Source organism: Lepidothrix coronata, unplaced genomic scaffold, assembly GCF_001604755.1.
Source record: "Lepidothrix coronata isolate B3197 unplaced genomic scaffold, Lepidothrix_coronata-1.0 Scaffold1, whole genome shotgun sequence".
Classification (NCBI taxonomy): domain Eukaryota; kingdom Metazoa; phylum Chordata; class Aves; order Passeriformes; family Pipridae; genus Lepidothrix; species Lepidothrix coronata.
Window position 1 is genome coordinate 890,493 of NW_016690181.1, and position 26,766 is coordinate 917,258.

At 39.8% G+C, this 26,766-nt stretch overlaps 2 protein-coding genes across 12 annotated transcripts in view; one reads left to right on the forward strand and one right to left on the reverse strand.

Moving 5' to 3' along the window:
• Positions 1–1,189: 1,189 nt before the first annotated feature.
• Positions 1,190–21,749, reverse strand: LOC108494611 (photoreceptor outer segment membrane glycoprotein 2). 7 transcript variants are annotated; one of them, XM_017809379.1, is made up of 8 exons: positions 21,702–21,749; positions 20,698–20,909; positions 18,438–18,609; positions 12,157–12,254; positions 11,829–12,082; positions 7,631–8,299; positions 3,799–4,045; positions 1,190–2,370 (listed from the first exon to the last, which is right to left on the reverse strand). In XM_017809379.1, the coding sequence occupies exons 6-8, from the start codon at positions 8,209–8,211 to the stop codon at positions 2,104–2,106; spliced, it is 1,095 nt and encodes a 364-aa protein (XP_017664868.1). In that variant the 5' UTR covers positions 8,212–8,299; positions 11,829–12,082; positions 12,157–12,254; positions 18,438–18,609; positions 20,698–20,909; positions 21,702–21,749; the 3' UTR covers positions 1,190–2,103. The 7 variants fall into 7 exon arrangements, with proteins under 7 accessions (XP_017664868.1, XP_017664851.1, XP_017664895.1 ...); XM_017809362.1 differs by lacking the exon at positions 21,702–21,749 and adding an exon at positions 19,527–19,650 and having other exon boundaries at positions 20,698–21,303; XM_017809406.1 differs by lacking the exons at positions 20,698–20,909; positions 21,702–21,749 and adding an exon at positions 20,968–21,303.
• Positions 21,750–21,873: 124 nt separating this feature from the next.
• The window catches only part of TTBK2 (tau tubulin kinase 2), an 85,307-nt gene continuing 80,414 nt past the window's right edge, over positions 21,874–26,766 (forward strand). For 4 of the 5 annotated variants that reach the window (XM_017809288.1, XM_017809345.1, XM_017809335.1 and 1 more), the window contains exon 1: positions 21,874–21,958. The gene's annotated coding sequence lies outside the window, so the exon portion shown is untranslated. Of the gene's footprint in view, positions 21,959–22,193; positions 22,213–26,766 lie in introns of those variants that run through there. The other variant, XM_017809315.1, reaches the window with a different exon arrangement.

A 26,766-nucleotide genomic window follows, 5' to 3' on the forward strand; every position in this document is an offset into this window, starting at 1 on the left:
TGAGGAAATATGGAAATGTTTCCTAAAATACAAAGTAAGATTTTCTTTCTTTATGCTCTGATATCCTGATTTACAACCATTTTCATCACGCTGAACCATTCCTCTCTTTTTTTAATTGTTGAAAGCATTTTATTTTTTAGAATTTGCATATTCTTAGATCTCTTGATTCAATTTTTTCCTAATTAAAAAAAAAACTCTACAGGAGTAATTTCTGTTTTTCTCTGAATTATTTCTGATTATCTTACAGCTTTTGGTTATTGAGATCTGTTTTTCCAAATGTAGATCAACTAGAATTGTTTTGAGGAAGTGACTGCTATTGACTGACACATGGCACTTTGCATACTTACCTGAAGAAAAATATACTGCATTTAAAAAAACCCCATATGCTATTGGGAAATCTGATTAATTTGCAGTATATGACTGTCCTTTTCCTTGATCTCTCAAGGAAACTGTACTAATTCTTTTCCAGTCTGTATCAGCTAATTATAGAGCAGCTGGTAAGTATTTTTGGCTCTCAGAAGTGGCTGAGGGAATTATGCACCAGTTAATTTTTAATTCCACACTGGGCAAAGTGATTGCAATGAAGACTAGAAATACAGACATGTAGGTAAATGCAATGCAAAGGGAAGAGTTAATGGCTCTTGTGGAAGGTAGTCTCAGCTTACAAACCTAGTTCTTTGAAGGAATTTTAACATACTTAAGTATAGGCCTCAAATGTTAAGCAGTGAAGCAGTTGCATTTGAAATTATGGTCATGCATATAGCCTGCTTGAATTGCACTACAGATCATTACATTCCACAATTTATTTACAATATATCCTTACGGTATAATCCTTGCATTTTCTACTGTTACAGAATACAACAGTTGTTAGGTAAAGGAATTTTTACTGTTACTTCTTCACAATTTCAAAAGCAGGAATAGTTCTGCTTTGAATATCCCAGTGATATATCTTCTTTTACTTGACTATCCACAAAGAATCCACTCACAGCAATAACAAGTAAAATACTTTATTTTGTCTTTTAACCTCTATTTTGTATCGATATGTTTTTCCTCCTTACTACTAATGATGAATTAGTGTCATAACTAATGTAACTACAAGTGTCTTGGGCATTGAAGGCTTTCACTCCAAGCATTAATAAAGTTCCTGAGCGCTGTTGTAGGAGTGTGATGGGAGAGCTGTCAGTCTGACTTTGCCTTCATTGATTTCACATAGTCCCTTATCTTCCTGCCCCTGGATCAATGTGTTAAGTACTTTTGAAATGAGGAGCTTGTAAGCATCTAGCATCATCAGTGTTTGTTTTAGGGGAAGTATATCTACTTGTTTTTAAACTAGGGCTATCACATGCTACTTGGAATTTCAAATATCCTTGCAGGAGCTGTCAGTTTCCTTAAGCAGAGAACTCCTTTCAGCAGTACCCTTTGACTTACAGGGAGGTGTGGCAGCTGGCTTTGCCTAGACTATGGAGCGGGAAAAATGAAGACATACTTCAGACTTTTTGGGAAATATAAATGACATACATTACAGTAACTTTCATTGCCTTCAGTTTCACCTAGCTGGTAGGTTCTGTTAGAAGGGCTGCAATATAGGTACATTTCAGCTAAAAGTTCTCCTCTCCTATCTTGGACTAACAGAGCTTTCATTTCAGTTTTTCTCTTTTTTGTAAAGAATCTTCTTACCAATTGTAATAATTTCTTTGGGAATTTCCATTGCTGGGATTTCTGTAGGTGTAATGACAGTAAGGACAAACTTTGGTACATATTAGACTAATGTGTATGTTAGATGTAGACTCATCCTCTCTGGAACATTTGCTTGTGCATAGTGATTACTCTGGCATGTTCAGACCATGATAGAATTCTGTAGATAAAGAGAGAAAGTGGGAAAAATTGCAAAAGTTATGTGCTGTGTTGAAAATCAGGGATTTTGAAAGTAAAAATGCATCCATCCAAAGAAGTATCAGCAGTTTTGGAGCTGTCACCAGTCTGTGGTTTGTTCAATTGTCTTCATTTTTTTTCCTTTTTTACCCCACCAGTGAAAAATCTGGTAACTGTAGTACTGTAATACAGCAAAGCTAAACTTGTGATGTCATTCCTTCAAAGATTTGCCTACCTAGCTGCAGGGATAGATTTTGTTGAAACATTGGTTTTGCCACAGTCTGTGTTTTGAACATTAATGTTAGGGTCATTCATGCCTGATACAGTGGAGATCTGGTTGGCTTTGCCGAGGTTCTTAATGATACTGATGTTGTATTTGGCAGTTTCCACAAAACTATTTTCTAGTAACCAACCGTCTGATTCACCCTCCAGATCTCCGAGCAGAAGGACATTCTTCATGGCTGTTTGTAGGTACCGAACACCAATAAGTACACAGAGCTGTAAGAAATAGTTAGAGGTTAAACAGCAAGTTGAAATCACAGCCTCAATCCTACCACTAAGTCAGCTTTCTGACTTGTGTATTTACAGGCCTCATAACTAATATTGAGTAAAGCAGACAAACTCTGTCTGAGCAATATATCTAACCACTTTCCCAGTTAATTGCATTTTTTTAGAAAGAAAAATACAAGGGAGAGATGGATTGATTCTCTCTTCATTCTTCAGGTAACAATCCCCCTTGCATGTTACTAGCATAAAAATACCTAGAATTACTCAGGAACCCTGCAGCCTCAGAGACTGCAACTAATTGATGTAGAATGGATGATCAATTAGTGGAACCATCAGCCACTGGGGAAAAAACAAAGTACTATGTTAATTTCCATGGATTTTTTTTCCCACTGACCTTGATTAAATCAATAGTTCCTCCAAGGAGGTTTAATCATTCATATGTAAGCCATATGTATCCTACATGCCAAGGTATGAAAATTAAAAAGGATAGCCTATAGCAGAGGCTCAAGTATAAGTTTTGGAAAAAGCCCTGCTGTCATAGTTTCTGTCACAATCGAGATCAGTGTGCCCAGATTGTCAATATTTAAGGGAGCACAGAGAGCCAGTTCTCAGTTTTTTTTCACATGCTGTTAAAGGCCTGTTATTTCTGGCACCACCACCAAGCACTGCTTGAGGACCGTGAACTATTTTAATTACAGTCCTAATATTTATGTAATGGAGCAGTAATCAGAAAACTAAAACTTATTAAAAAGATGAGAAAACTCTATTGTAGCCTGTGCCACTGGGGGTCCTTTACTTGTGGATGACAACATCCAGACAACTCTCTTAACAGACATTAGCAGGAAGACTGCACCTTTCCAGGGGTGTATGCTTCCCTGTGATGTGCTTATTTTGATTGCATTATGAGCAGCATAATCAGTGCCATATTTGCAAGTACTGTTTATATGGTGAATATATAATGTAAAAAGGAGGCTTGGAGATATTAATACTTATGCTCAATTTTAACTATAAACAAAATTTTTCTATTAAACCAAAGACCTGCTTGCATTTTGTATATTCTTTGCTAAAACTGAGTTAAAACTACCCCCAGACCTTCTCATGTAATTTCCTTGCAGTTGTGTGAGTGCATATATCGTCTTGTATCTGATCCAGTAAGTGCTTCAGTGAAGAAAATATGTTGTATTCTATTGGAAAAGCTCTGTAAATATACAGAATTATATACATAATTCCTGATAGTCCTCAAATTCAACGAAATTTGCTTCTGCTTTGTGGACTTTGGGAAAGTCCTGTACTCAAGGAAGTCCTGCAACATTCCTGAAGTGCCTGTGGACTTTGGTTGCTGAGGCACTTTTAATGTTACACCATATTTGTTTCCAAGACTCTGATTAATCTGACACAGACCATTTTTGTGAGACTTACCTCAAACAACCAAATAAGCAATGCTGCAATGCCAATCGATCGCATAATAGTGGTGTAGTAATCCAGCAGGGCCTCTCGGCACCCCTTCACCCAGATATTGAGCTCCTCTGTCAGAAAATCATAGTTGTAGTGAGCACTGTTGTTGGTCAGCTGGTACTGGATGCAGGGCCGTGGGGAGCTGGGGTTGCAGCAGCTGAAGGGTACTCCATCCACCAGGAACTTCCCATCAACATTGCTCTTTAGACGGCTGCAACAGGACAGAAATTTCGGGCATTACAAAAGTCGCATCAGCAGCAGGCGGTGCCTGTGATTTTAGCAAAAGAAGTAATGCAAGTCTGCTGCAATGTAGGCCTCTCCAATGTAAGAAAAGGAAAATAGGGATATATTTTCAAGTGGAAAAGTTGCTTACTACAGGAAAATGGAATTTTTAATGGTCTGCATTTAAGTATAAGCACCTCACCTGATTTGTGGTACTGTGCCACAAGACGTGAGTTCAGTGTTCATGGAGATGTTGCCTTTTTAGGTATCTTTGTGCTGAAAATACTAAAGACAATTTCTGAAGCTGTTTAGCTTGGTGGAACTCTAATGGAAGTTATGTCCCTGCAAATCCTGTTTCACTACTTCTGCATGGATTTTCAATTCAGTCATTCCTTAGGAGAGAACCTAATACAAGAATAACTTTGCATACCATGAGAACCACTGGAAATTGTCTGCTGGCCTCTCATCACTGTACCCATTGCAATGGCTAGTTCAGCACATATTCTGAAACTAATTCACAAGCGAGTTTCTGCTTCTTGAAACTATACTTTTTGTAACTTTAAAAATAGTATTGATTGCTAAAAATTATTCCTTTCCCTCCCCCATAAGATCAGGAGGAAAACATGTGGGGAAAGAGGAAAGATAAAATAGGAATAAGAAAAAAAATGGAAATGGGATTGGAAGAGAACACAGTCTCGGATTAATCATGATTTTCTGGGACAGTTAAATGAATCTGTGATATCTGTTTTCCTTGTATTACCTTCTCTTTAGCATGAAGTCTTTAGTATTTTCAGCACAAGGAAACTGCTTGGAAATATAAGTCCACACAATGACTTCTAGTTATAGAGAAGTACTTTCAAATGAAACATAAGCTTCTAGGAAGCTCAGTATTTGTGGCAGTGCTTTGATGGCAAGATAATTGCCTTTATTTTATTGCTGTGAGCCTGCTACATACAACCTCCTTTCCCTTCCCCCCCCCATTTTTCTTCTTTCCTCAATTTTTCCTTTTTTTTTTTACCCCCTTCTTTTTTTTCCTCCCCTCTTTTTTCCTTTGTTTCTCCTCATCATTTTTCTCTTTTTTATTTGGGTGATGGTGTGTGTTTCGTTTTGTTTAAGTTGCTCTCAAAACCATCTTTCTCAAAGATCTTTCCAAATAAGTCAGCAAGTGCATCTGCCATTTCCCACCTAGGAGTGGGTAGGCGTGACTTCCTCTCCATTTTCAAGTGCAGCTCTTCACTTTGCGACCATCACATTTCTGGTAATGGCAGCAGAATGAAAACAATGCAAAGAACCCAAATAATGCACTGAAACTATATTGAAGTGTGTGAGCCGTGTCATGGGCACAGGTAAAACCATGTGCTGAAAGGGAAATAAGGAACGGAGCCAGAGAGGCACAAAATGGAAAACTTGAATGCTGAGAAAAGAAGACTCAGAGGGAGGAGAGGAAGACTGGCACATTATGAAAGGGAAGCTTATATCTGCTTCAGGAAAATGCCCTTTGTATTTTAGGGCTTTATGTATGTTTAATGACCCAGATACGGTACAGCATCTAAAGTGGATAAAATACAATCTCTTAAACTGGGTCTTAATCTTTTCTTTTGATCCCAAGCATCAATTCAACCTTTTTTTATTATTCTTCCTGCCATATGTTATAAAGGGGAATCTTTCTAATGCCAACAGCATCAGTTTCCAGACTTGGGTTATGTCCTCCTGAGACTGTGTTTTCTCTGTCAGTGGCAAATTAAAGAATGTTGGTACTATTAGAAGGTAAGACCTCAGTGGCTGAGCTGAGTGTGTGAGGCATTCACTGCTGTTTGTTGTTGCAATTCAAAGTTGTTATGGTATTGTCAAGCAAAAATTTACTTTTAAGACTGAAAAAAAAGATGACTTTCACCTAACAAAAGCAATGACAGGATTGTACTGCTGTAACCTGCCTCATCTTCCGACCATTCCCATTGTCTGTCTCCATGCCTTGTTACATTGAGGTGTTGGCAGTGGAGCTATAGAAGAGAGGGGAGGGAATAGGGTCATGAGGAAAGGTGAAAAGTTCAGTTTTACAGAGGTTACATGTAAGTGGACAGTATGTCAGTTCTCAGCTGCTTTGCTTCTTAATCTGTCAACCGACATACAGTACAGGTTGAAACCAAAAAAAAGTTTGATTCCTTCTCCATCCTTTCTGAACATTACCAGCTGGGCTTTGCTTCCAATGATTTCACATTAATTAAATGTTTCACTGCCAGACTTTTAGAAATCATGGTATAATGCTGTATAATATACAGCACCAACTTGCATTCTGGCAATCCAGATGAAATTAACCAATTTATACACAGCAAAAAAAAGTTCTGAAATGACTTCCCTCACACACATTTCACTGTCACCTTCTGCCAAAGTGGGACAAAAATTAACTGACAGTGTATTCTCAAAAAAATTTGCAGAGCACAGGTGACCCTGCAGAAGAAAACAGTTTAGTTAAGACCCTGGATAAAACATTACTGTTTTTGAATGCCTCACAGAAATAAAAGGCAGTATATTTTACTTTTGAACCTCACAATAAGATACTACTCTTCAGTTCTTTGTTGTCATGTCACTTTTCAGTGGGGAACCAGGATTGAAAAAGTCTCGGGGTCAGTCTGTTCTATGTGATACTTCCTAACTTCTCTCTTGAGAACACTTGTAAATCTTGCTTTATTTCCACAGACAACTGTCTTATGCATGCTGATAACCTCTTATCTGTATTCTCCTAGGTCCTGCACTCTGGCATATTTGTAACTCTGTATATACACTTTGCTATGATAGCAGTTTCAAGTTGCAAATTCTGATAAAATAAGATCTTTGGCCTCCCTTACTCTGCCTTTATTGTCACCTATTTTTGAGTTCAAAAAAACAAAGCACTTGACAAATGCCAGTCAAACTCTTTGTGTTTGTCTTTCCAAGGAATACAAAGCCACTACACTCTTGTCAGTGAGGACTTTTTTCAGCTTTAGAAGAATTATTACATACTAAATTGTCTTCTTACATAAATTTTAATTGTTACTTTTTCTATCATCTGTAAGTATTACCAGACTCTTCTTTTTGAACATATAATTCCACAGTTGCTACATCATGTGAAGCACTACCACCAAAAAAAAAAAAAAGGCTTTTTCTCCTTTTTTATTCAGTGTACGTGCTGTTTGGCACTTTCTCACATGTGAACATACAGATTTGAACTTGGCTTTGCAGAATCTAATACCTTGAAGGAGAAAGTTCTTTCAGTGTTTAGGATTGACCGTGCAATGTATTGATAGAACAATCCTTTTTTTCTTTCCATTATCAGCTCACTGTAACTGAAATTAAATTTTCGAGGTAGCTAACTCACCACATTAAAAAAAGGAAAGATACATCTTTGCTTTGCTTAGCATCCCTAAAAGGTTAGCAAAAGGCAGCTTTTGATTGTGCATGTAGGTAGCGTATTTTGTGAGTAATGTGGTCATTCTGCAGTTTTTTTGATTAAGATACAAAGGTCCAGTAAAAAGACTTTGCCTTCTTGAATGAATTTTTCTCCTAGAATTTTTTGTTATGACCAGTAAATACTTACTCTTGAACCTCCTTAGAAGCCATATTCAGATAACGAGCAGATACCCACTGAATTTCAAACCAGTCTCTAAAGCCATTGTTTCCACAGCAATGGAATCCAATTTGTAACAAATCCACTGTTTTCTTTAAGAAACATCGTCCAGGAATGTCTGTGTCTTTATAGAACTTAATAGCATCCCTCAGTCCCAGGTAGAGAGACTCTTCCAGCTCATTCTTCATGGTGTAGCACATGAGAGCACCCACCAGGATGCAGAAGGTAAAACAGAAGGTACATACGATATATGGCAGCATAACAAGTTTCCATCGAGAGAACTTGTTGGCATCTGAGCAGTCATAGCAGATTTTTCCACCCAGAAAGTTGATGATACATGCTATGACCCCCACAGAGATCAGCATGTTGGGGACAGAGTTAATGTCCCCTTTTGCCATCACTTCATTGCGCTTCTTGATCTCTATTTTCAGAAAGAGGCCAAGACTGAAGAGAATGATCCCGCTCACTACAGAAACCCAGTTGAGTATCCATAAGATCTGGGCCAGTTTGTCCCTCTTAGTTTTGGTGAATTTTACTTTGAGGACAGCCATAGTCAGATCAGCATTAGGAAAAGAAGCGTAGGTCAAGGGAAGCTCGTAAGCTGATTACGGGCATGTGTCCAAGGCATGCAGTAGCAATCTGAGGAAAAGAGAGAGAGAGAGAGAGAGAAAGAGAGAGATTACTGTCTGTTTGACAAGATATATTTATAGAGACTACAGAGAACTTCCTGTGCAGCCTCACGCACTCTCAGTCCTGCCCAGGGAGTGTCCCAGTGAAATTTATTGCTTAAATTTCATACACTTAAAAAAAAAAAAAGAAATTCTAAGGACCAACTAGAGCAATTGAAAACAAGTGAACAGTACAACCAATGACTCTAGATTTCTGTGGATTTTTGTCAAGGGCAATTTTCTGTGCAGGCCTTCTGATGTCTAGAAGTGAACTGGGCTGCTGGCTTTCCTTCCAGAACACTCACAGTGTTTTTTCCCTTGAACTTGTTGCCTGTATTTTCTTGACAATTATAGGTATTTATTATTCTTAGATTACTGTATTATGGCCAGGTTTGTGTTAAAAAGTTGAATAAGCAGGACAAACACAAATATATACAGCACAATCACATAAGCCTTGTTTCCCTATAGAAAAAAATGTGAAAGTAACACCAGAAACACAGTATCCTATGAGTAGTTTTAGTAATTTCATTTATTATGTGCAGTAAAACGGGATTTTGCTAGCAAAAAGCAAGTATTATCCCTACACGTACAGTACTAAGATATGATCACTCTGGCAAAAAACTGCAGGGGGAAAATTACTGCAGTTATCAACAGAGACAAAATGTTATACAAATAGTTAAATGATCAATGACTGTGCTGGTTTTCTGGAAAATATTATCAAAATTTTATTAACTTTTAAGTGTTATGACCTGAATATATTTTTGGTGAACATCCTCCACTGCATTTTTCCACTTCATCTGGCATAAAAGCACTACCATTTTTATGTGAAATAAAAAATCACCCTACGAAAAAAAGCAGAACATCTTCACACCTTAAGAAAAAAATCAGTTTAGGATGTTCTATTTTTTCTCTATCTGATAGACCCCCCTTTCTTTCTGGAAGTTCTTATTAAAAAACAGTTCTTGGATTAGCATGATATATTAAATAAGGCCTATTTAATCTTCAGGGAATCTCCATTACTATCTTAACCTCTGCTCCTGCAGCTGAAGTTGCTTGTTCTTTCTCTTTGTCTTGAGAACTGTGACAATCACACCCTAATCCAACCCTCCTACCACTGATCATAGACTGGTTTTCTTTCTGAGCCCCTCATATTCCAGTCAGAATCCTAAATGTCATTCCCACATGGAATGGGATGAATGTTGATTGTGATCACAATGTGATAATCATGTCAATGATAGACACCTCTGTGCAAACAAGTCCAGAGAATAGTCATTTATAAAACTATAACACTTTCTTCACACCATTCTTCTACAGTATCTTTCAGACCTTATTTGAACATGCTCTGCTGGCACAGAATTAAGCCCCCATATGAATTCAGCTGACAGCCTGCCCGATAAGCCTGGAGACAGTGTCTTTGATTGCTTCACCAGTTAAGCAGTTCGTGACTTGACCTTAAATAGCTGTAGATGACAGCTGCTAATAGGTTTATTTGCCCCTGATACTCAGGTCTCGGAGCTCACAACAGAGAGAATCTGTTTTGAAATTCCCTGACTGCTGCTATGCAGTTCATGTGCCACGGCCGGCATATATGAATGAATACATCACGCACTGTTGGCCTCTAAGAAATATATGTATGTACTCACAAGATGTGTCTCAATTGTTAGGCACACATATAGTTACATGTCACTGAAAACACCCTGCTTGCCAAACATATTTTGCTTTAACATTTCAACAAAAGTTGTAAACAGTTTTACCTTTACTTAAAATTCACCTGCTCAAGAGGCACTGTTGATTTTGAAGCTGTAAATTTCACAGAATCACAGAACATCCTAAGTTGTAAGGGACCCAAGCTGGATCATCGAGTCACACTCCTGGCTCTGCACAGGACACCTCAACAATCCACCCACGTGCCTGAGAGCACTGTCCAAATGCCCCTTGAGCTTTGGCAGGCTTGGGGCCATGATTACTTCAGAGAAGGCACCAGCTTGTCCAAGCTCATGGAGGGTCCCTGTGGCATAAGGGGAGACTGAGGCTCAAGTGTAAACCTGAGTTTAGCAGACCATTATCCTCCTTCAGGGGAAAGTTTTAGCTGTTCATTACTGCAAGCTGGGAAGCTTTTTAATTTGAGACTTTCTGTCATATTCTAACCATAGAGAAATTTGAAGCTGAATTCTATAAGCAGGGGTACATTTCACTCTCATGTAGCTATTCTGATGTAGCTCCCTCCCCCATTTTCAGATGCCTAAAATTAAAAAAAAAAAACCAAAATTCTGTTCAAGAGAAACTCTCCTAGTAATTCCTTGCCTCCAGTAATTCTCATATGGTTTTTCCAGATTCCTTGGTGCAATTTCAGTATTGTTGTAAGACCAGATTTCATGAAATATTCATATTCATCTAACAGAGGTACCCACCCCACAGTCCTCCAGCAGCATAAGATCATGTGAGCTCTAGTGCCAGAGGAGGGGGGCAGAATGACTGGTTTTCATATGCAGTGACCACTTGTTGACTGATCCTGGCTGTCACTGATATACCTGGGATTGCACAAAGGATCTCTGGGACACACTCTGCTGCTCATGAAACTCTGAGTGCGTTGAGTCTGGGACAGAAGAACTAGTTACCCATTCCATTCCTGTATTCCCAGCTTCTACATGAATATTTATCTTGAGGTTATTTTTACCTATGCTAACAGTTTACTGTATTAATTTCAGATAATGAGAAGACTCTCTTCCCATCATAATGAATTTTGTAAATACACCATAACATTTTTCTTTCCCTAACTGTTTAATGAAGTATTGAATAAATTTATTGCATAAGATGTTTTGCGACACTCATACAGCTGTGTAGTAGCATTTTTTGAGCACCAGGAAGAAAGTTCTTCCAGATGAAAGAACTGAAGTGCAATTATCAGCTAAAAGTGTCAGTCTTGCTCTGCAACATGTATCTCTTCTTGTTTTTGGCAGCAGGTTACTGTAAAACCAAAACCACTCCCAGCAGTTCAGTGGAATTAACACCTCTGTCAAAATTCTTAGAAACCTTTGCAGAGAAGCCACTCCAGAGTTATGAATCATATACACACAGGCATTTTTTTCCCTGGCTATGGGAGAGCAAACTGGATTTTATTCTATAAAGGAGAAATATTTCTTCCAACAGAAGAAGCCAAATAAATGTGTAAATTTCTCCCCAATATCAATATTGTTCTCAAGCTTTTCTTGTCTAACTCATTTTAAACAAAGCTTCCATCACCATACAGTAGCCTTTTGCTTCCAAGATGCTACCTACCTATTCCTTTGCTATCAAATTCCCCTAACTACACAGAACATGACATAGCACAGCTATTTACTTGTTAATAACATTTACTTATTAGATAAAAATTTTCCAAAGAAATTTGGCTTCAATTTTGCCATGAACAAATCACATCTTATTTTACTGATTTTGCTAAAATCTGCCATTTTAGATAAACACACATTCCTATTTGTGACACTGTAAAAGAAACTACTAACCTGCTTCAGAGGACTGAATAGGAACTTGAAACTGGTAACTTCATGAATACAAGGAAGAAAATACGTGAATCAGACATCCTGAGGATGATGGAAATACTGATTTCCTGATGTCTCTGGTTGTCCTGTCTTCACACTGACTCGCCAATGGAGACGGAGAAAAAGAGTTCAACTCTCCTGCCCATGCTAATCTGTCTTTCATCTCTAATCGTAGCTAAGAGATTTATTTCAGGGTTCTTATGCCACCAGGTTAAATCCTGCAAAACAGGCCAATTAACTGAGTGTGGACTGAGATCTCATCAACAAAATGTTTTATAGGAACTTCTTTTACCTTTTTACCCCTCCGGAGGTAAACAGTGACAGAGACTGTTCTTCAGTACCTGTTAATGTCTTCAATAGTTCTTAACCTGTTCTTAACAATAAATATGCCTTCAAAAGAGAGAAAATGAGAATAATGAAACTTTGTGATTCTGTGGGAAGGGAAAATCTATCTTAGGGAATCATCATTTACATTCAGTGTTAAATGCCTTACCCATCATTCCATATTTTGTTGCGTTGGATGGAATTGTCCATCCTCTTGTGTATTGAATGCAACTGTGTGCAAGAAAGGAATTCAAGTAACCAAGAGCAATTGGATCATCCTGTATGACTCACAGTAGATTCTGGTTTGGGAAGCTTTCCAGGTTCAAGAACAATCTAGTAGAAACCTCTGTTCCTAGACTCTTATCTAGCTCTGTTTATTCCAAGCCAGAATCAAATGCAAAAGCATTTCTGAGCCCAACACATAGGAATTTATGGGATGGACGTGGCTGGGTTGAACTGGCAACAGTAGTGGCAACAAGCTGAGTCTGCAGCAATGCTTGATCAAGTTAGTGGTGATGTCAGTCCCAGAACTGAATCACTAAGCAGTACCAGGTTTGGTCCATAGGGTCTATAACACATCGGCACAGCAGAGGGAGTTCGATGAGCACAACTGACTGCAAGGGACCCTGCACCAAGCATTGTAATGTTTATGAATATTCTCAGAAGCATAAACTGTCCTCTCCCAGCTAACGATAAGCAGTAAAACAATACCCTGATAATACTGTAATTCTAACTCTGTATTCTGGGAATACACCTGCTCACCTCGTTTAGGGTCTCATGTAAAGGCAGACACCCCTCTGCAGGCAGCAGTATTATCACACTTACTACTGGGGAAAGGTGAAAGATCAGCTATCAGTGCCACTCACTCCATCAAAGTCTGGTGAAAAGCAGAGACTGGAGTATCTAGCTACAATATTCTAAAAATTAAAAAACAATTAAATCTTGTTCATTTGGCAGAAGCCATTTTATATATCACTGCATGGAAGAAGGAGGCTTATAATTGTCAGCAACATTCTGTTGTGTCCATGTGGTAAAAATCCCCAAGGACATATTTCAACAGGATAAAGTCATACAGTGAAATTCTCTCCCTTTTCAGTTTTTCTGATACAATCAAACTCATATCTAATGTTTCCTACAAGCTCCATCCAACAATGCATTGTCCAGTACTGCATGGCAAACATACAGACCTGCTTCCTTGATGTGGGGAAGAAGTCCCTGGAGCCATAAAGGCCCAGTGTGCCTTTTGCTGGCAACTTTTGTTCAGAAAAATGTAATTTACCATAACTTCACCTTTTAAAAGAAAGTATTTGAAATAGGACTTCCAGCTTTCTAACTTGCTTATGTGCTATTGATTCAGAGCACATGTGATACATCTGGGACCTGTTGGATCTACTGCAGTTGGACCACACAAATGCTTGCATACAATCAAATATACCCCAATTGCATTGAATTATTCCTCTGCACATGAATCATTCATGCTTTGGACTTGCTGTACTTGTGCAAACCCCAAGGGAATATGTTAGATCTGTTAAAAAATGTACATTTATGTACAGATAACTCTACAGAAGCATATTTAACAGTTATAATGTATTCCTTGTGTACAGCACAAGTACAGAAGTGTACACATTTTGAGCTACTGTTCTGGCTGGGATGTGATATTTTAGAAATCTTGGACAAATGACTGAAGTTCTTTTCTATGTTCAGAAAAAGTTCACTTATGAAAACTGCCTGCATCTATGGAACTGCAGATGTATGTTGTCCCTAAGTATTAGAAAATGTTCTTGCCTTAGTTACCTACCAGCAGAAAAATCCACCTTCCCTGTGGTTGCTTTGCAATACAAATCGAGTATTTGCATTCATGAAAGCAAGCAGGCAGGAGATGGCACTGCTGCTTTATGTAGGTTTTTTCAACAATACAGAGTAAGAAGCTTTTTTTTTTAATTTGTGTTAAAGAGATTAGAGGTCATTCACAGAGCTAATGGAAGCTCAAGAATGCCTTATTTTAAGAAATTACCTAAATCCAATCTTAATGCAACTAGAGGTCAATGCTGCCTTTATATTTTGTTCCATCTCATATTGGAAAATGGTTTCAGATGCAAAGTTAATATCAAAAGCTGAATTATTCAGAAATTAGTTCTGTTTTATGGCAATCTATAATTAACCATGATGCATTTTCTTACAGACACGCTGAGAAGCCTGGGCACCAAGACCACAGAGTAGCATTTCGTAACTCTGCAGGAGTGGCTGTACATGTGGGGCTGACATCTATCACTGAGTGGTATAGAAAGAAATCACACGCTTTCCTGCTCACAGTGGAGACTGCTGTGCTGTGGCTTTGGATCTGAAAGAGGTAAATCTAATACATGTTTGGCCAATTACTTACCTATTTAGTAACATTCATAAAGTCCACAAGCAAGAACAGATGTGTTACAAATCAGTGTGATGAAATAACTAGTTGGGATGACGCATGCTGCAAAGTTTAGTTTTACACCTAGTTTCCAAAAATTAATTTTTTTTTTAATATTTGGATGGATTTTAATTTCATTATGTATTTAATGTAAATGATAACTAATGATACGAGATTTTGGAGTAGTGGACTAAAGCTGGAGGTACTCAGTGAGTCTGATGCAAGCAGGTACTATACGGCCTTTCTTTAACATGTCAGTGTTTCAGAGGACGAGTCCATATTCAGGAATAGATTCCCATGATATGTGTTAATGGGGAGGGAGCACGAACAAGGGTATTCAGACCATCTGCTTTTTTTGGCTTCTGTAAAGTTGTGAACCACATGGTAGATACTGAGAGACTAAAGTTATTAAGCAAATAGAAACAACTGGGTCTTTGCAGAACATTCATTTCTCAGTTACATTTCTGAACTTTTAGGGAAGGAAATATAGTGGTATTTAGATTATTATAGTTGTTTTAGTTAGATAGAGATACTTATGTTAAGTCAGAACATTTGAAATTCTTGTGGAATTGCAGAATTGACAGAGGGAATGTCAAAACTCAAAGGCAAGAAGTAATGGCAATAGACAATAATTTAAAAGAACCCAGTTTGTACATAAAAATGTACATTAGAATGACACAAAGCTTATTGAAAATTAAATCAGTTATATGTTTTTTCAACTACAGCTATACACTGTATTACAGTGCTGTACTATGTTGCATGAAAAATACAAATACTGTAACTGTAGCTCATTTAATTACCTGAAGAACATCACGGATTAAACTAATCAGAAAAAGAAGTACTACAGTTTTCATTTTTCAGATGCTTAAAGGTTATAACAACATGAATGCTGAAGCCAGGCTCAAGTAAAAAGGAAATTTTAGCAGACCTGCATGAACTGCACTGCACATGTATGGCTAGTCTTTCAGGCTACTGTGTATTGCAGGAAACTCCATGTTGCTACCTGTCAAGCTGGCTCTGATTTCAATCCATAGAAGCTGTACTGTCCACAACCTCTGAGTCATCCACTCCTGACTCATGGTGAGTCATTACAAATGGAAAACTAAGGCACAGAAATTCACCTTAAAATCAGACCAGTAATCTATAGTAAAGCTGGAAGTAAACCTGTATTTTAAATTGGTTGGTAACCTAAAACTTCCATCTTGGCTGTAACTTTTTTCCAAAGACTAGAATTCATTTTTACAACCTTATCCATGCAGCAATCTTCCTTTTCACCCTTGTACCTTATTCAATATGAATCTTACCCTTACAGGCCAGTTATCAGGAAGCTTTTTGCAGAATGGAATTATACACATATTATGAGGACTGGCAACAGAATTCCCCTTACATAATATGTAAGGGGAGCTAAAATTTCCTTTTTTAACTCCATATCTCATAGCATCAATACTTAGGTGCACTATACTAACAGTTGACCCTTCTTCCCCTAGCAAAGTAGTCAGATATACACTGTCACATTTCTCAGCAAAGAGACCTCCTATACTAATCAGGAACTCTCCCAATTCTCAGCTATTATAAACCTGATGTTGATGCTGTTTTTCGTTCTCTAGAACATAATTTAAACTGAACAATATTACTCAGGACATCTTGTAGGGAATTTGAGATTCTTTTAGAAAAAAAAAAGACAGTTACCAAGAAAAAAAAAAAAGACTCACAGAGCTCCTGAAGCTCTCAAATTGACAAAAGCCATCACCTAGACACAGTGCTCTTAGAGCTCTTCTTAAAAGATCCAAGATCCCTCTGTCCCTTCAGTGGTGACTTCATGCTTATTGACACTGTGTCTAGAAATCATGATTTGTGAAAAAAGACTGAAGGAACTCAGTTCCTTAGCGCAGAGAAGACTGATGGTGAGAGGTGAAAATAGTGTTCAAGTAATTTTAAAGGTAGTTGCACAGAGGAAGGGAGTAAATTCCTTTGGTGATAGGATATGAGGAGAATAACAGGTGAAATAATTCTTTTAGTGAGAATAGCAAAACAGTCCATGAAAAAGCTTGATTTCCATCAACAAAACAACTTTTATAACAGGTTCACAAACACTGGCCAGGAATGTTGTGGGGACAGTTGGTCCTTCCTTGGAAAAAGGGCTGAACTAGATGTGTCAAGGTCTATGATTTTTCATTTGCTATGAACTAGATAACTGTTTAAACATCCACAAAACTTGGTAAGTGCTTTCTTGTCTTTAATCAGTACTTCCTTTGCTCATTGACTTCTGCTAGAAATGTGTTTACTTTTCTATTCTTCAGTGAGAACAGTTTCCATCTCCATTTATATATTAATTTTTAGTTACAGTTTTCAACAAATTCTAGAATTTGGTGGATGTTCATTTACTGACTAACCATCTCTATGAATTCTGTGCTTCCTGCTATCCTCCTTTTATTTTTTTATTTCTTTTTCTCTCTTCTCTGTCCTGACAATAATTTGATTTCTGACTCTCTAAAAAATTTTATGAGCTTTGTCTTCCACTTCTGTGGTCAACTAAGCAGAAATATTATTCAAAACGTCTGACTCATATAGAAATAAATAAATAACCCCAAGCCCCCGAAATCCAGGCAAGGAAGTTCCAATGGAAGTGCTTGAAATCAATAAGTCTGTACTTTGCAGGATGAGTCATCTACTCCCATACATGTTTATTTGAAGAAAATAACTGTAGAGTTCAAGTGGTCTTGCACATTTTTAATCATCAGCCTTCTCCATCAGCAGCCATGTGCATACATTTGTGTCAAGGTGTGGGTTTTAATTTTTAAAGATTCCTTGAAGAAACATTAGGTCATTTCTTTCAGACAAAAACCACTGATGAAAATTCTCACATCTCCCTCACCCCACAAGAAAGAAGATTTCCAGGAAAGCAAACTTATTTTTCCATTGCTATCCCTTATGATACCTAAGGAAGGAGAAGTTGGAAGCAGTAGAAAATTGTGTTCCATTTAGAGACAATCCTGGAAATTCTGATCTAATTCTTCAAACAAGAAAGATATTAGAAGCTTCTATGTGAGTATATTCTCATTCTCTGATCTTTTTTAAAATAAAAAATCATAAAAGCTAGAGCTATCTCTAGTTGTGTCCAGAAATAGCTTGCTGTCACTTTGGTCTTTACAAGCTTGTTTCAATATTTTTTTAAATTCAGACCAGTTCTATTTATTGCCTCAATATGTGATTTAATACTTACTACATTTAATCTTAATAAATTATGCATAATATTTAAAATGATAAATTATTATTATTAAATATTGAAGCTATATTAAACATGTCAGAACATCTTTACAGGACTGGGGATTATTTTTCGTACAGTCAGACTTCTCAGCAAGCCATATTCCCATGCATAAGCCATGCACATACCAGCACATTAAATTTTTTTGTTCACATCTTTCCATAGGAACTACGTGGTTATAATAAAGTTCGGTCACGTAAGCCTTTGGAATTTGGAGTAATTTCTCACAGTAATCCCCCTCCTCTCTAACTTCAGAGTTCTGGTGTGCAGTACCTTTCTTCTCCTTGCAGTTTACAGCCAAGTTAGACATTTAGTTTTGAACTAAGACAAGACAGTTTGTGTTGTGGTTTAATCCCAGCTGGCAACTAAGTCCCACCCACACAGCTGCTCACTCACTCCCCCACCTCTGCCCCAGTAAGCAAAAAAGTGGAAAAAAAAGGTAAACCCCGTGGATTGAGATAGGAACAATTTAATAATTGAAACAGAATATAAAAGATAGTAATAATTTGACACTACTACTAATTTTAATGAAATACAGAGAGAGAAACAAAATGCAAGGCAAAAAAGTGACGCTCACCACTCGCTGACCGATATCCAGCCTGTCCCCCTGCAGCCACCGGAACCTCCTTCCCCATTTGTATACTGGGCATGATGTTCTCTGGTATGGAATATCCCTTTGGACAGTTTGGGTCAGCTGTCCTGGCCATGTTCCCCTCCAGCTTTTTGTGCACCTCCTCACTGGCAGAGCACTGGAAACAGAAACATCCTTGATTTAGAGTAAGAACAACTTAAAAACAACTAAAACCTCAGCATGTTGCCAACATTATTCTCATATTAAATCCAAAATACAGCACGGTACCAGCTACTAAAAAGAAAATTAACTCTATCCTGGCTGAAACCAGAAGTTTGCTTTACTGATTTACTTTGCACCACCTGAGATACTTAAAAGTCTCCAGAACAAACACAGAGGTGCCCATTTGCAGTGGTTTACAGCTGCTGATTAAAGGCTGCAAAAAGAGATACATTTTTACATTGAGACAGTCAATTACCACTAACAATGTACAAGCTGAATAAAGGGCATAGGACAGGGTAACTTTGGCTCAGGGTAACTTCGGCTCAGGGTAACTTCTTCCAAGGCAAATCAACACAATGCATCTAAGCTTAACTACATGTACTATCAAAAAACCCCAAAACCCCCAAATGCTAGAGTACCTTGATTTCATATTACAATAGAAATTTTAATGTGCTGGTGGTTTTTTGGAGTTGGTTGGTTGGGGTTTTTTTGGTGTGTGCTTAAGATATTCTGCTAGTTTGCACTGACAGAGGAAATGCTGGTATCTGTTATATTTACCATGATCTCTGAACCAAAAATAGTAGAACAGAAAGCCTTGACACTCTTGGTGCATTTCTGTAGCAGTGAGTTAAAAAAGATTAGATCTTTTCTGTAAGGACCTCCTTCACATAAGTGGAAACAGATTTTCCTTTTGAAAAGGCTCAGTCTTAGTTTAATTTTTTCCCTGCTTGACTTTCATTCGAACCATTCGAGTTTTGTCTAGTTATGATAAGTGCATGGTAATTTAGGAACTAACAGATCACTATAACTAACTGATGATGAAGGGAAAGGCTATTTGGTCTTTTAAAGCTTGCAGTGTGCATGCTGACTTACAGTATGCTAAGAAGACCTGTACTGATGTGATTTCCATGATAATGTGCATGTCAATGTGATTGTATTAGATAACGATTTAACTTGTGAAGTTCCAAAGGCATCAGAGAAACTATGCCCCTTGGACCTGCAATGATAAACAGGTAAACAGACAAACCAGATAAACAAGTTTGTTAAGGCCTTCAGGTTCTCTTTAATTGAATCAGAAAATTTTCCTGAAGAATTGTACACCTCAGGCAACATGTCAGTTATTGGGAGAACAATAAAGTACTCTTTACAAATGGATTCATATTCATGACCCCCTTGTTACATTTACCACATTACATCTAAGAGCTGGTTAGGGCATTCATCTACGCTCAATTATAATCTGGGAGGAAAAGTACTGCCTACTTTGGAGTGAATGTGAAAACATTATTTGTTTGGTGCATAAGAAGAACAAGTATGAGGAGCAGGCTATCCTAGAATAACTGTCACCTTTGCAAGGCATTTAAGACAGATTTGGAAAAAATATGTAGCTCTGGGAGAATATTTTCCAACTGAGAAATTGTAAGTGCTTTTCAAAGGTAAGCAGAACTCATAACTACATTTTATAATTGAATAAAAGATGTATTGAAAAAAAAAAAACCAAACCAAACCAAAGAACAACTCTCTCCACCTCTTGCCACTAACACTAGTTCGTTTCCATTCAGTGAATGGAAACATTTTATCGGCTTTCTTACTAACCACTTCATTGTTGCAATGCATTATACAATGTGCATTCACCATATATAAAGAAATACATGCTTATCACCAGTGCTTATCCCCACCACTACAACTGGTGGCCCACTGCTCCAGGCAGTTCACTTTGTGAATGAAGAAGCATCTGGCTGAAGCTGGCACTGAGCAAGTCCCAACTGTCTGGGTTCCCTGTTAGGTTTGGTTCACAGCTCCCACTTCTGGGTAGCTCACTTGTAAACTACAAGCACTAAGATCTTCCTATTCCTAAAGCAGCAGTAGGAGATACTGTTTTCTAACCTCGCTCTTTAACTATGATCTCCTTGTGATGAATGAAGAAAGGGCTTAAATTATTCACATTATCATCTTATCTGGCTGAGAGTAGGGCAATAAAAGCACTTTTTTTTTTTTCCCTGAAGGAAACCTCACATGAGGGGAAGACTACCGTGTGTTCACTCACTTCATACAAGTTGCTGTGACCACAGCCAATCTGTCCTTCCCCGTTCTCACAGAACAGGCCCCTCCTGGCTGCTGGTCTGCCAGATGGATGCAGGCTCTGGGGTGACACTGTGGCCCTGAAGTCGCATCCTGTCGGCTGTTGTGCGACGACGGCACGATGGCATCCACTGAGGAACGCCCGCTCCATGTCTTTACGGGGCTGCAGAGTCCTGCCTGCAGCGAGCAGTCACCTGTGAGAACGGGAAGCCTTCCCTTCCAAGGCCGTACTCACCCAGGCATGGGACACATGCAGCGTTTCCCACTGTCACCGCTCGGAGCCCAGGGCTGACAGCTGCGCTGTGCCCCCGGGGCAGCGCTGGACCCCGCAGGGCACAGAGGGCCCTGAGGCGACCCTGCCGCCTCCGCCTCCCAAGCCTCTCCCTCCTCAGCCCTTTTCGCCCCAGCGGAGGCCAGGCAGGACCTGTGGCCGTCAGGCCTCGGGCACCCCGCCCAGGTGCAGACAGCACAGCCAGCCCCGGCCGCCGAGGCCGAGGCGGCACCGTCAGGAGGACGCAGCTTCCCCCCGGGAGCAGCTATGCGGCGGCGAGGGCCCTGCGCCGGCCCCAGTGTCCGGCACGGGCGCTGACCCTTGCAACCTCGTCGGGAGCGAGAACTCCAGCGCCCCTCCCGCCCCTCGGTCCCGGGGCTGCGCGGGGGCAGCCGCGGCGGTAGCGGCGCTGGTCGGCTCAACCAACCCCGCACTGCACAGCGCCGCGTCCAGGGGCGGCCGCCCTCGGCGCCCGGATTGACCGCGCCCAGAGCCAATCGCCCGTAAGGAATCTCGGCGGCTGCCCAATCATCGTTCCGGAAAGGGGGATGTGGGCGGTGCCCCGGAGGACAGCGGGCTCGGTGGCGCCGCGGCCAAGGAAGGGCGAGCGCGGAGGCGGCGGCGCGAGTGAGCGCGGCCGGGCTCCGGCCGGCACTGCCGCAGGGATGGCGGCGGCCGCGGCGAGGGGCCCAACCCACCCCTGCGGAGCGCTGCGAGCCGCCCCGTGACCCGCCGAGCGCCCTCCGCCTGCGCGCAGCCGTTACCCCTCCCCGCGGGCCGGCCCGGCTCTGCAGTCGCCATAGAGACCGCGCCGCACGCCATGGGGCGGAGGCTGGGCCGGGGGGCGCCGCTGTAGCCCCCGCCCCGCGCCGCGCACACCATCCCCGCGGGGTCGGGGGCGCCGCAGGGACGCGCTGCACCGCCCCGAGGAGCCGCCGCCTCGGCCCCGTTCCAGGTGAGGACATGCGGGGCTGTGCCGCGGCCGCCGCCGTCACCCCGGTCCCCGAGGGCGCTCCGGCCGCCTCGGCGGGGCGCGGCCCGCGGGCTCCGGCCCGGCCCCGGCGGCTGCTGCGTGGGAGCCGCGCCGCGGTTCCTCTCCCCTCGTGAGAGGGAGTTTGCCGGGCGCGGGAGCTTCGGGGCCACGGCCCGCCCCGAGAGGGGGTTATTCCAGCGGGGGCAGCACGGGGCGATCCAGTCCGTGGAGTTAAGGTCGGCAGGTCTGGCGGGCTCCAGCAGCAGTCACCCACCGCTGCCCTGGCCTCCACGGAAAACTCAGATTTATAGGCACGAGATTTTTTTTTTTTTGTCCCCCCCCCACTTGCTGCAAGAAGGCAAACGGTACAGATATTTACGTGTTCTGACGGCGAAACATCCCTGTTTTAAAATAGCTGCGTCTATATTTCCAGCTCTGGGCCGTGGCATGCGTGTGACGGATGCTGTGTGGGCACGGCTGGATCGGGAAGCGGGCTGTCTGTCGCCTGGCGCTCCGAGTGCTGGAGCCATTAGCGGCAGTTGCATCGATCTGTGCATACAGATATGCCCGGCTAGGCCGCGGGTGCTCGCACCACGGCGGTAACAGGGAGCATGTCAACTGCGTATGGAACGGATTTAAAAATACGTTGTTTTACGTACTTTTAACTTTACGAGAAGGAAAAGGGAAATTATCTTGTTCCCGAGTCTACAGATGATCTTTGGATGTATCCTTGTGCGTCTGTTGTCACTCTAGGGCAAAAGCAATGGAAGGACAAAGATCGGTGCGAGGTTTCCAAAACCTCTGGTGTGAGCCCGAGCAGTTGGGAACAACTGCTAGTGTGAGTGGGGATGCATTTGCAAATAATAATAATAATAATAATAATAATAATAATATATTGTCGTGGGGGTCGAGGGAAATGGACACAAAAGAATGACCCCAGAGTATAGCACAGCCTTTTGAGAACCTTCTACTGTATTTATAATTAAGCTGAAAAGGAGTACAGAAGATGAGTTATAAAATAGGTTGTAATGGCTTTCTTAGACTGTATGTGCAGAACCAGTTGAATTTCAGCTTAAATGTTCTGAATTAGTAAGCTATATTGCATGAAGGTTGAAAGCCCTAAAATAAAACATACTCTATTTATTTAAGTATCATATTAGCCTTAGAGCATGTGACTAGTTTCCCTGTTGTGGTTTGGGAAAAAATGAGTACATTTTTTTTTATATTCTGTATAGTTAATGCCATGCCTCTGTTGAACATATGCTATGCTTGTAGGTATGTTACTTCCTTTCAGCTGTTGTATCTGAGAAAACAATAGATTAGAGCTTTTTTAGCTGCTCTTGTTTGATTTTGAAAATGTTTTTTGAGGTTTTAATGATGTGAACTCGTGGTACAAAGATATCCATGATTTCTATTCTGTATTAAATTGCCCAGAATACTTTATTGATGATTATTCATTTGCTTTACAGTGTGAAGTACGTTTAAAAAAGTAGTAAAACTTTCTTAACTTGTTAAACCAGAAGTATGCTTATTTACATTTGGCCTGTCAAAGAAATTCTATATAGGAAAGTTTGACTGCAGTAGTATATGTCGTCTTCAGTCAAAAGTTGTTTTGAAAATAGTGCATCAGAATATCATAGTTTAAAAAAATGTGAAGATGGAACCAATTATCTCTGACAAATACTTTGTTCTTCTCTGATATATTTCTGGTGTACCATTATGCACTTATAGTTCAGCATCTTTTTAAACTTCCTATTTGGAAAGGATGGGGCTAGAATGAGAAGAAGAAATTGAGCAACTGGAATATTGTGATGTTGCTTGGGTTTAGTGTAGTCACTGTACTGCTGTCACATACTGCAGGCTCTGATTTCTCTAACATCACAAATTCCAGAGAGGGTTCTTCAGTGTGGCTGATTATATCAAGAAGATTTTTGAATATGACAGAAGAGAGATATGAGTGGAGTTTTCCTTGTTCAAAACTGGCTTCTAAATGATCAGTTTCTACCAGTACTAGATATACATGTACAAAAGGTTAAGCATTTGCTTAGCGTATGAAGTTACACTCTATGGTATATTAATATACTCCTGTGTTTTCTGTGTTAGTTAAGGCTTGTTTATGTAGTGGGAATGAACTGACACTTTACAAAGGAGATTGACAGTTTCTGCATATTCCTATGTGTTGCCTTGTCTCTTTCCTTTTCTCTGGGAAAGCACTACACAAAGCCTTTGTGTTTGGCTAGAGGGGAGGAGAAACAGCTGCCTTTTCAGTACAAGACACCAGGATTCGTCATGGTCTCACAGGGATGCGTTGTTGTGTGTGGACCAGCCACTGTCCTTCCTTCCTCCCTTCCTCCCTCTCTGTTAAAAACTCTCTCCTCATGACACAGAAACCTGAGCTTCCTTTGATTGATCTCACAGAGCAGCATGTTGTGCCATGGACTTAGCAGATCAGTCTGATGGGCCAGTTGTTAAAGTATAGGTGGGCAGGAATTAAAATGCAAAATTGATTAAGTGCAAGGTGTACATTAAGGAGTCCAAGATCTACAGATCATGTTGTGTTTAAAAATTGCTTGTTATCGACTTGACTTCTTGTCCATGATTGGGATGAAAGAAACTTGTTTGAATGGTTAATATTTTACTTAGTTTTCTTTTGTTTAGCAGTTTAGTGTCTAGGATACTTAAGTGGGAATTAAGCATATTAATTTCTAGAAGAGGAAATACAAACTTTCAGTTGGATGACAGAGTACAACTAAATGAGGCAGTTTCATTTTTCTGCTTTCCATGCACTAATAGGGTGCTTTAATTGTTGTACTGTATTCTGTGTCACCCAGTGGTAGAATAAAATTTAACTTCCCTGTATTTGTTGGAAACATTGATTACTATATAATGAGGCTTTAGTAACTATATATGTTCTTTCAAAATAACTTATTTGAAAATATCATTCAATTTTTTTACTTATCCTTTACAACTTTATTGTATTTATTAAAATTTTAGAGTCAGAGTATTCCCCTTCAGTGCTACATGCTAAGTAGTGTGATTTTGAGGGAATTTAGTAACTGATTTTTTCTAAGCTGCTTATGAAATTGAGGTGGCATTCTTAGCAGTTTAAATTTATAGTCCATCTTTCTCTGTATTAGCTTATAGGCCACTAATTTTGAAACCCACATAGTGGAAAATTCAAACGATAAAATCTGGCCTTTTGACACTTCACCTCTTGATCTGGTTGAGAATCTTTTTCCATTTTTGACATGTTCTACAAATCATATCTTTTGATAATTTATTTTTCAAACTTATTTGTCAGTTAATGGAGACAAATTTTGAAAACCTTGAGGAATTTTTTGAGGGAGAAGGGAAAGATTTAATTTGAGAGGAGTGAGGAAAGGAAGGCAAACTGGGAAAATGAAGGAGTCTAGTATTTTTAACAAAAGTGGTTAAAAATTTTAAAATGTGTTCATTGTTGTGTTCAGGCATGTTTTTCTGTGGTTCTTCTACTGCATGGTTGATGAAAAGCATCGCTCAAAGGGTATTTCATGCTGTTGCTTTGTCTCTGAAGAGATTAATCAGTTATTGAGAATTAGATTATTTGCACTGATGGGGAACTCTCTCCTGTAATTATTCATTTTGAAGAAACGTGTTTATGTTGCTTAGCCTTGCATTTCAGTGCAGGAGAAGCATCTGAGTAGTTGGAAGAGTTGAAGGCCTCCTTTATGGATGGGTTTTCATGGATGAAGTTTGCCAGCTTACTGATGGTATTGATGAGGAGAGTATTTTTTTTTTTCTAATACAGAGCTGTCTGATGTATAAAGGAGGGGTAAAATAGGCTGAACTTTCTTTGAGAGCTTGTAAAAGATGTGGTCTCTAATATGAAGTCATCTTTTTGTATCTGGGTGTTGCAAAGGAATTTGTTACTTGTTGCAGGGACAGGTTACTATGTGGAGCTCACATGGGGAAAAGGGGAAACGGTCAGGGTTGGTGTAGTCCTGGTCTGTTTAAATGGGAATGATTTTATTACTTCTTTTGATGCACTTCAAGTTACCCAAAAATTGTACTGTTGGACTCATCCACAGTTAGGAAAGGTCTTCCTTCTTGATTCTGAGAGGGGGTTCGTTCTGCTCTCTGTCACTTCCCAGATAATTCTTAGATAGTATTTGTTGTTTCTGTCACATGGTATCTCAGGGTACTAATGTTTTTATGAGGATTTTAACAACATATTTTTGGTATAATGTTGTCCATCAATGTAATAAGAATTATATTGCTTTATGGTGTAGTGTTATCAGCAGGATGTGTCTTGGAGCTTTTAAGTTTGCTTCTGTAGTAATGCTTCAAATGCCACTCGTGGCAAGCAGTGTGGCTTCTGAGCAAATGGAGGATGTCTGTTTGGCTGCAGTGTTGAAGTATTTAAAAAAGGCAATGATCTGTAAATAGAATGTGTTTTTCCAAATCAAACTGGTGATTTCTTAGAATGTATTTGTATTGTTATATTGAGTTATTTACTGTCTTGAAATAGTTCTTTTCCTGTCTATTTGTCAGCATCTTGAGTTAAATAGATCCAGAATGGGAATCATCAACTGGTAGAAATTGTGTCAGGCAAAGAGTGCTTGCTACTCTTTGAGTTTTACTGAATGCCCTTACTTCATATGTGATGTTTTGATTTTCCATCTCCTGTAGTCTGTAAATAAAATCAAAATATAATTCCCTAAGTCAAGTTAACCTTAGAAATGTTGTACTCTGAGAGCTGAAGGAGAGGAATTGATACAGGATCACAATCTTTTTCTGTGTGATGTTTATAT

Excerpts from the sequence above, each read along its gene's own strand:
- LOC108494611 (XM_017809379.1), bottom strand. The coding sequence starts at position 8,211 with ATGGCTGTCCTCAAAGTAAAATTCACCAAAACTAAGAGGGACAAACTG. Across the intron at positions 4,046-7,630 it reads GCTTCTAAGGAGGTTCAAGA|CCGTCTAAAGAGCAATGTTG; the intron begins GTAAGTATTTAC and ends GTCCTGTTGCAG. Across the intron at positions 2,371-3,798 it reads TGCTTATTTGGTTGTTTGAG|CTCTGTGTACTTATTGGTGT; the intron begins GTAAGTCTCACA and ends TATTTCTTACAG.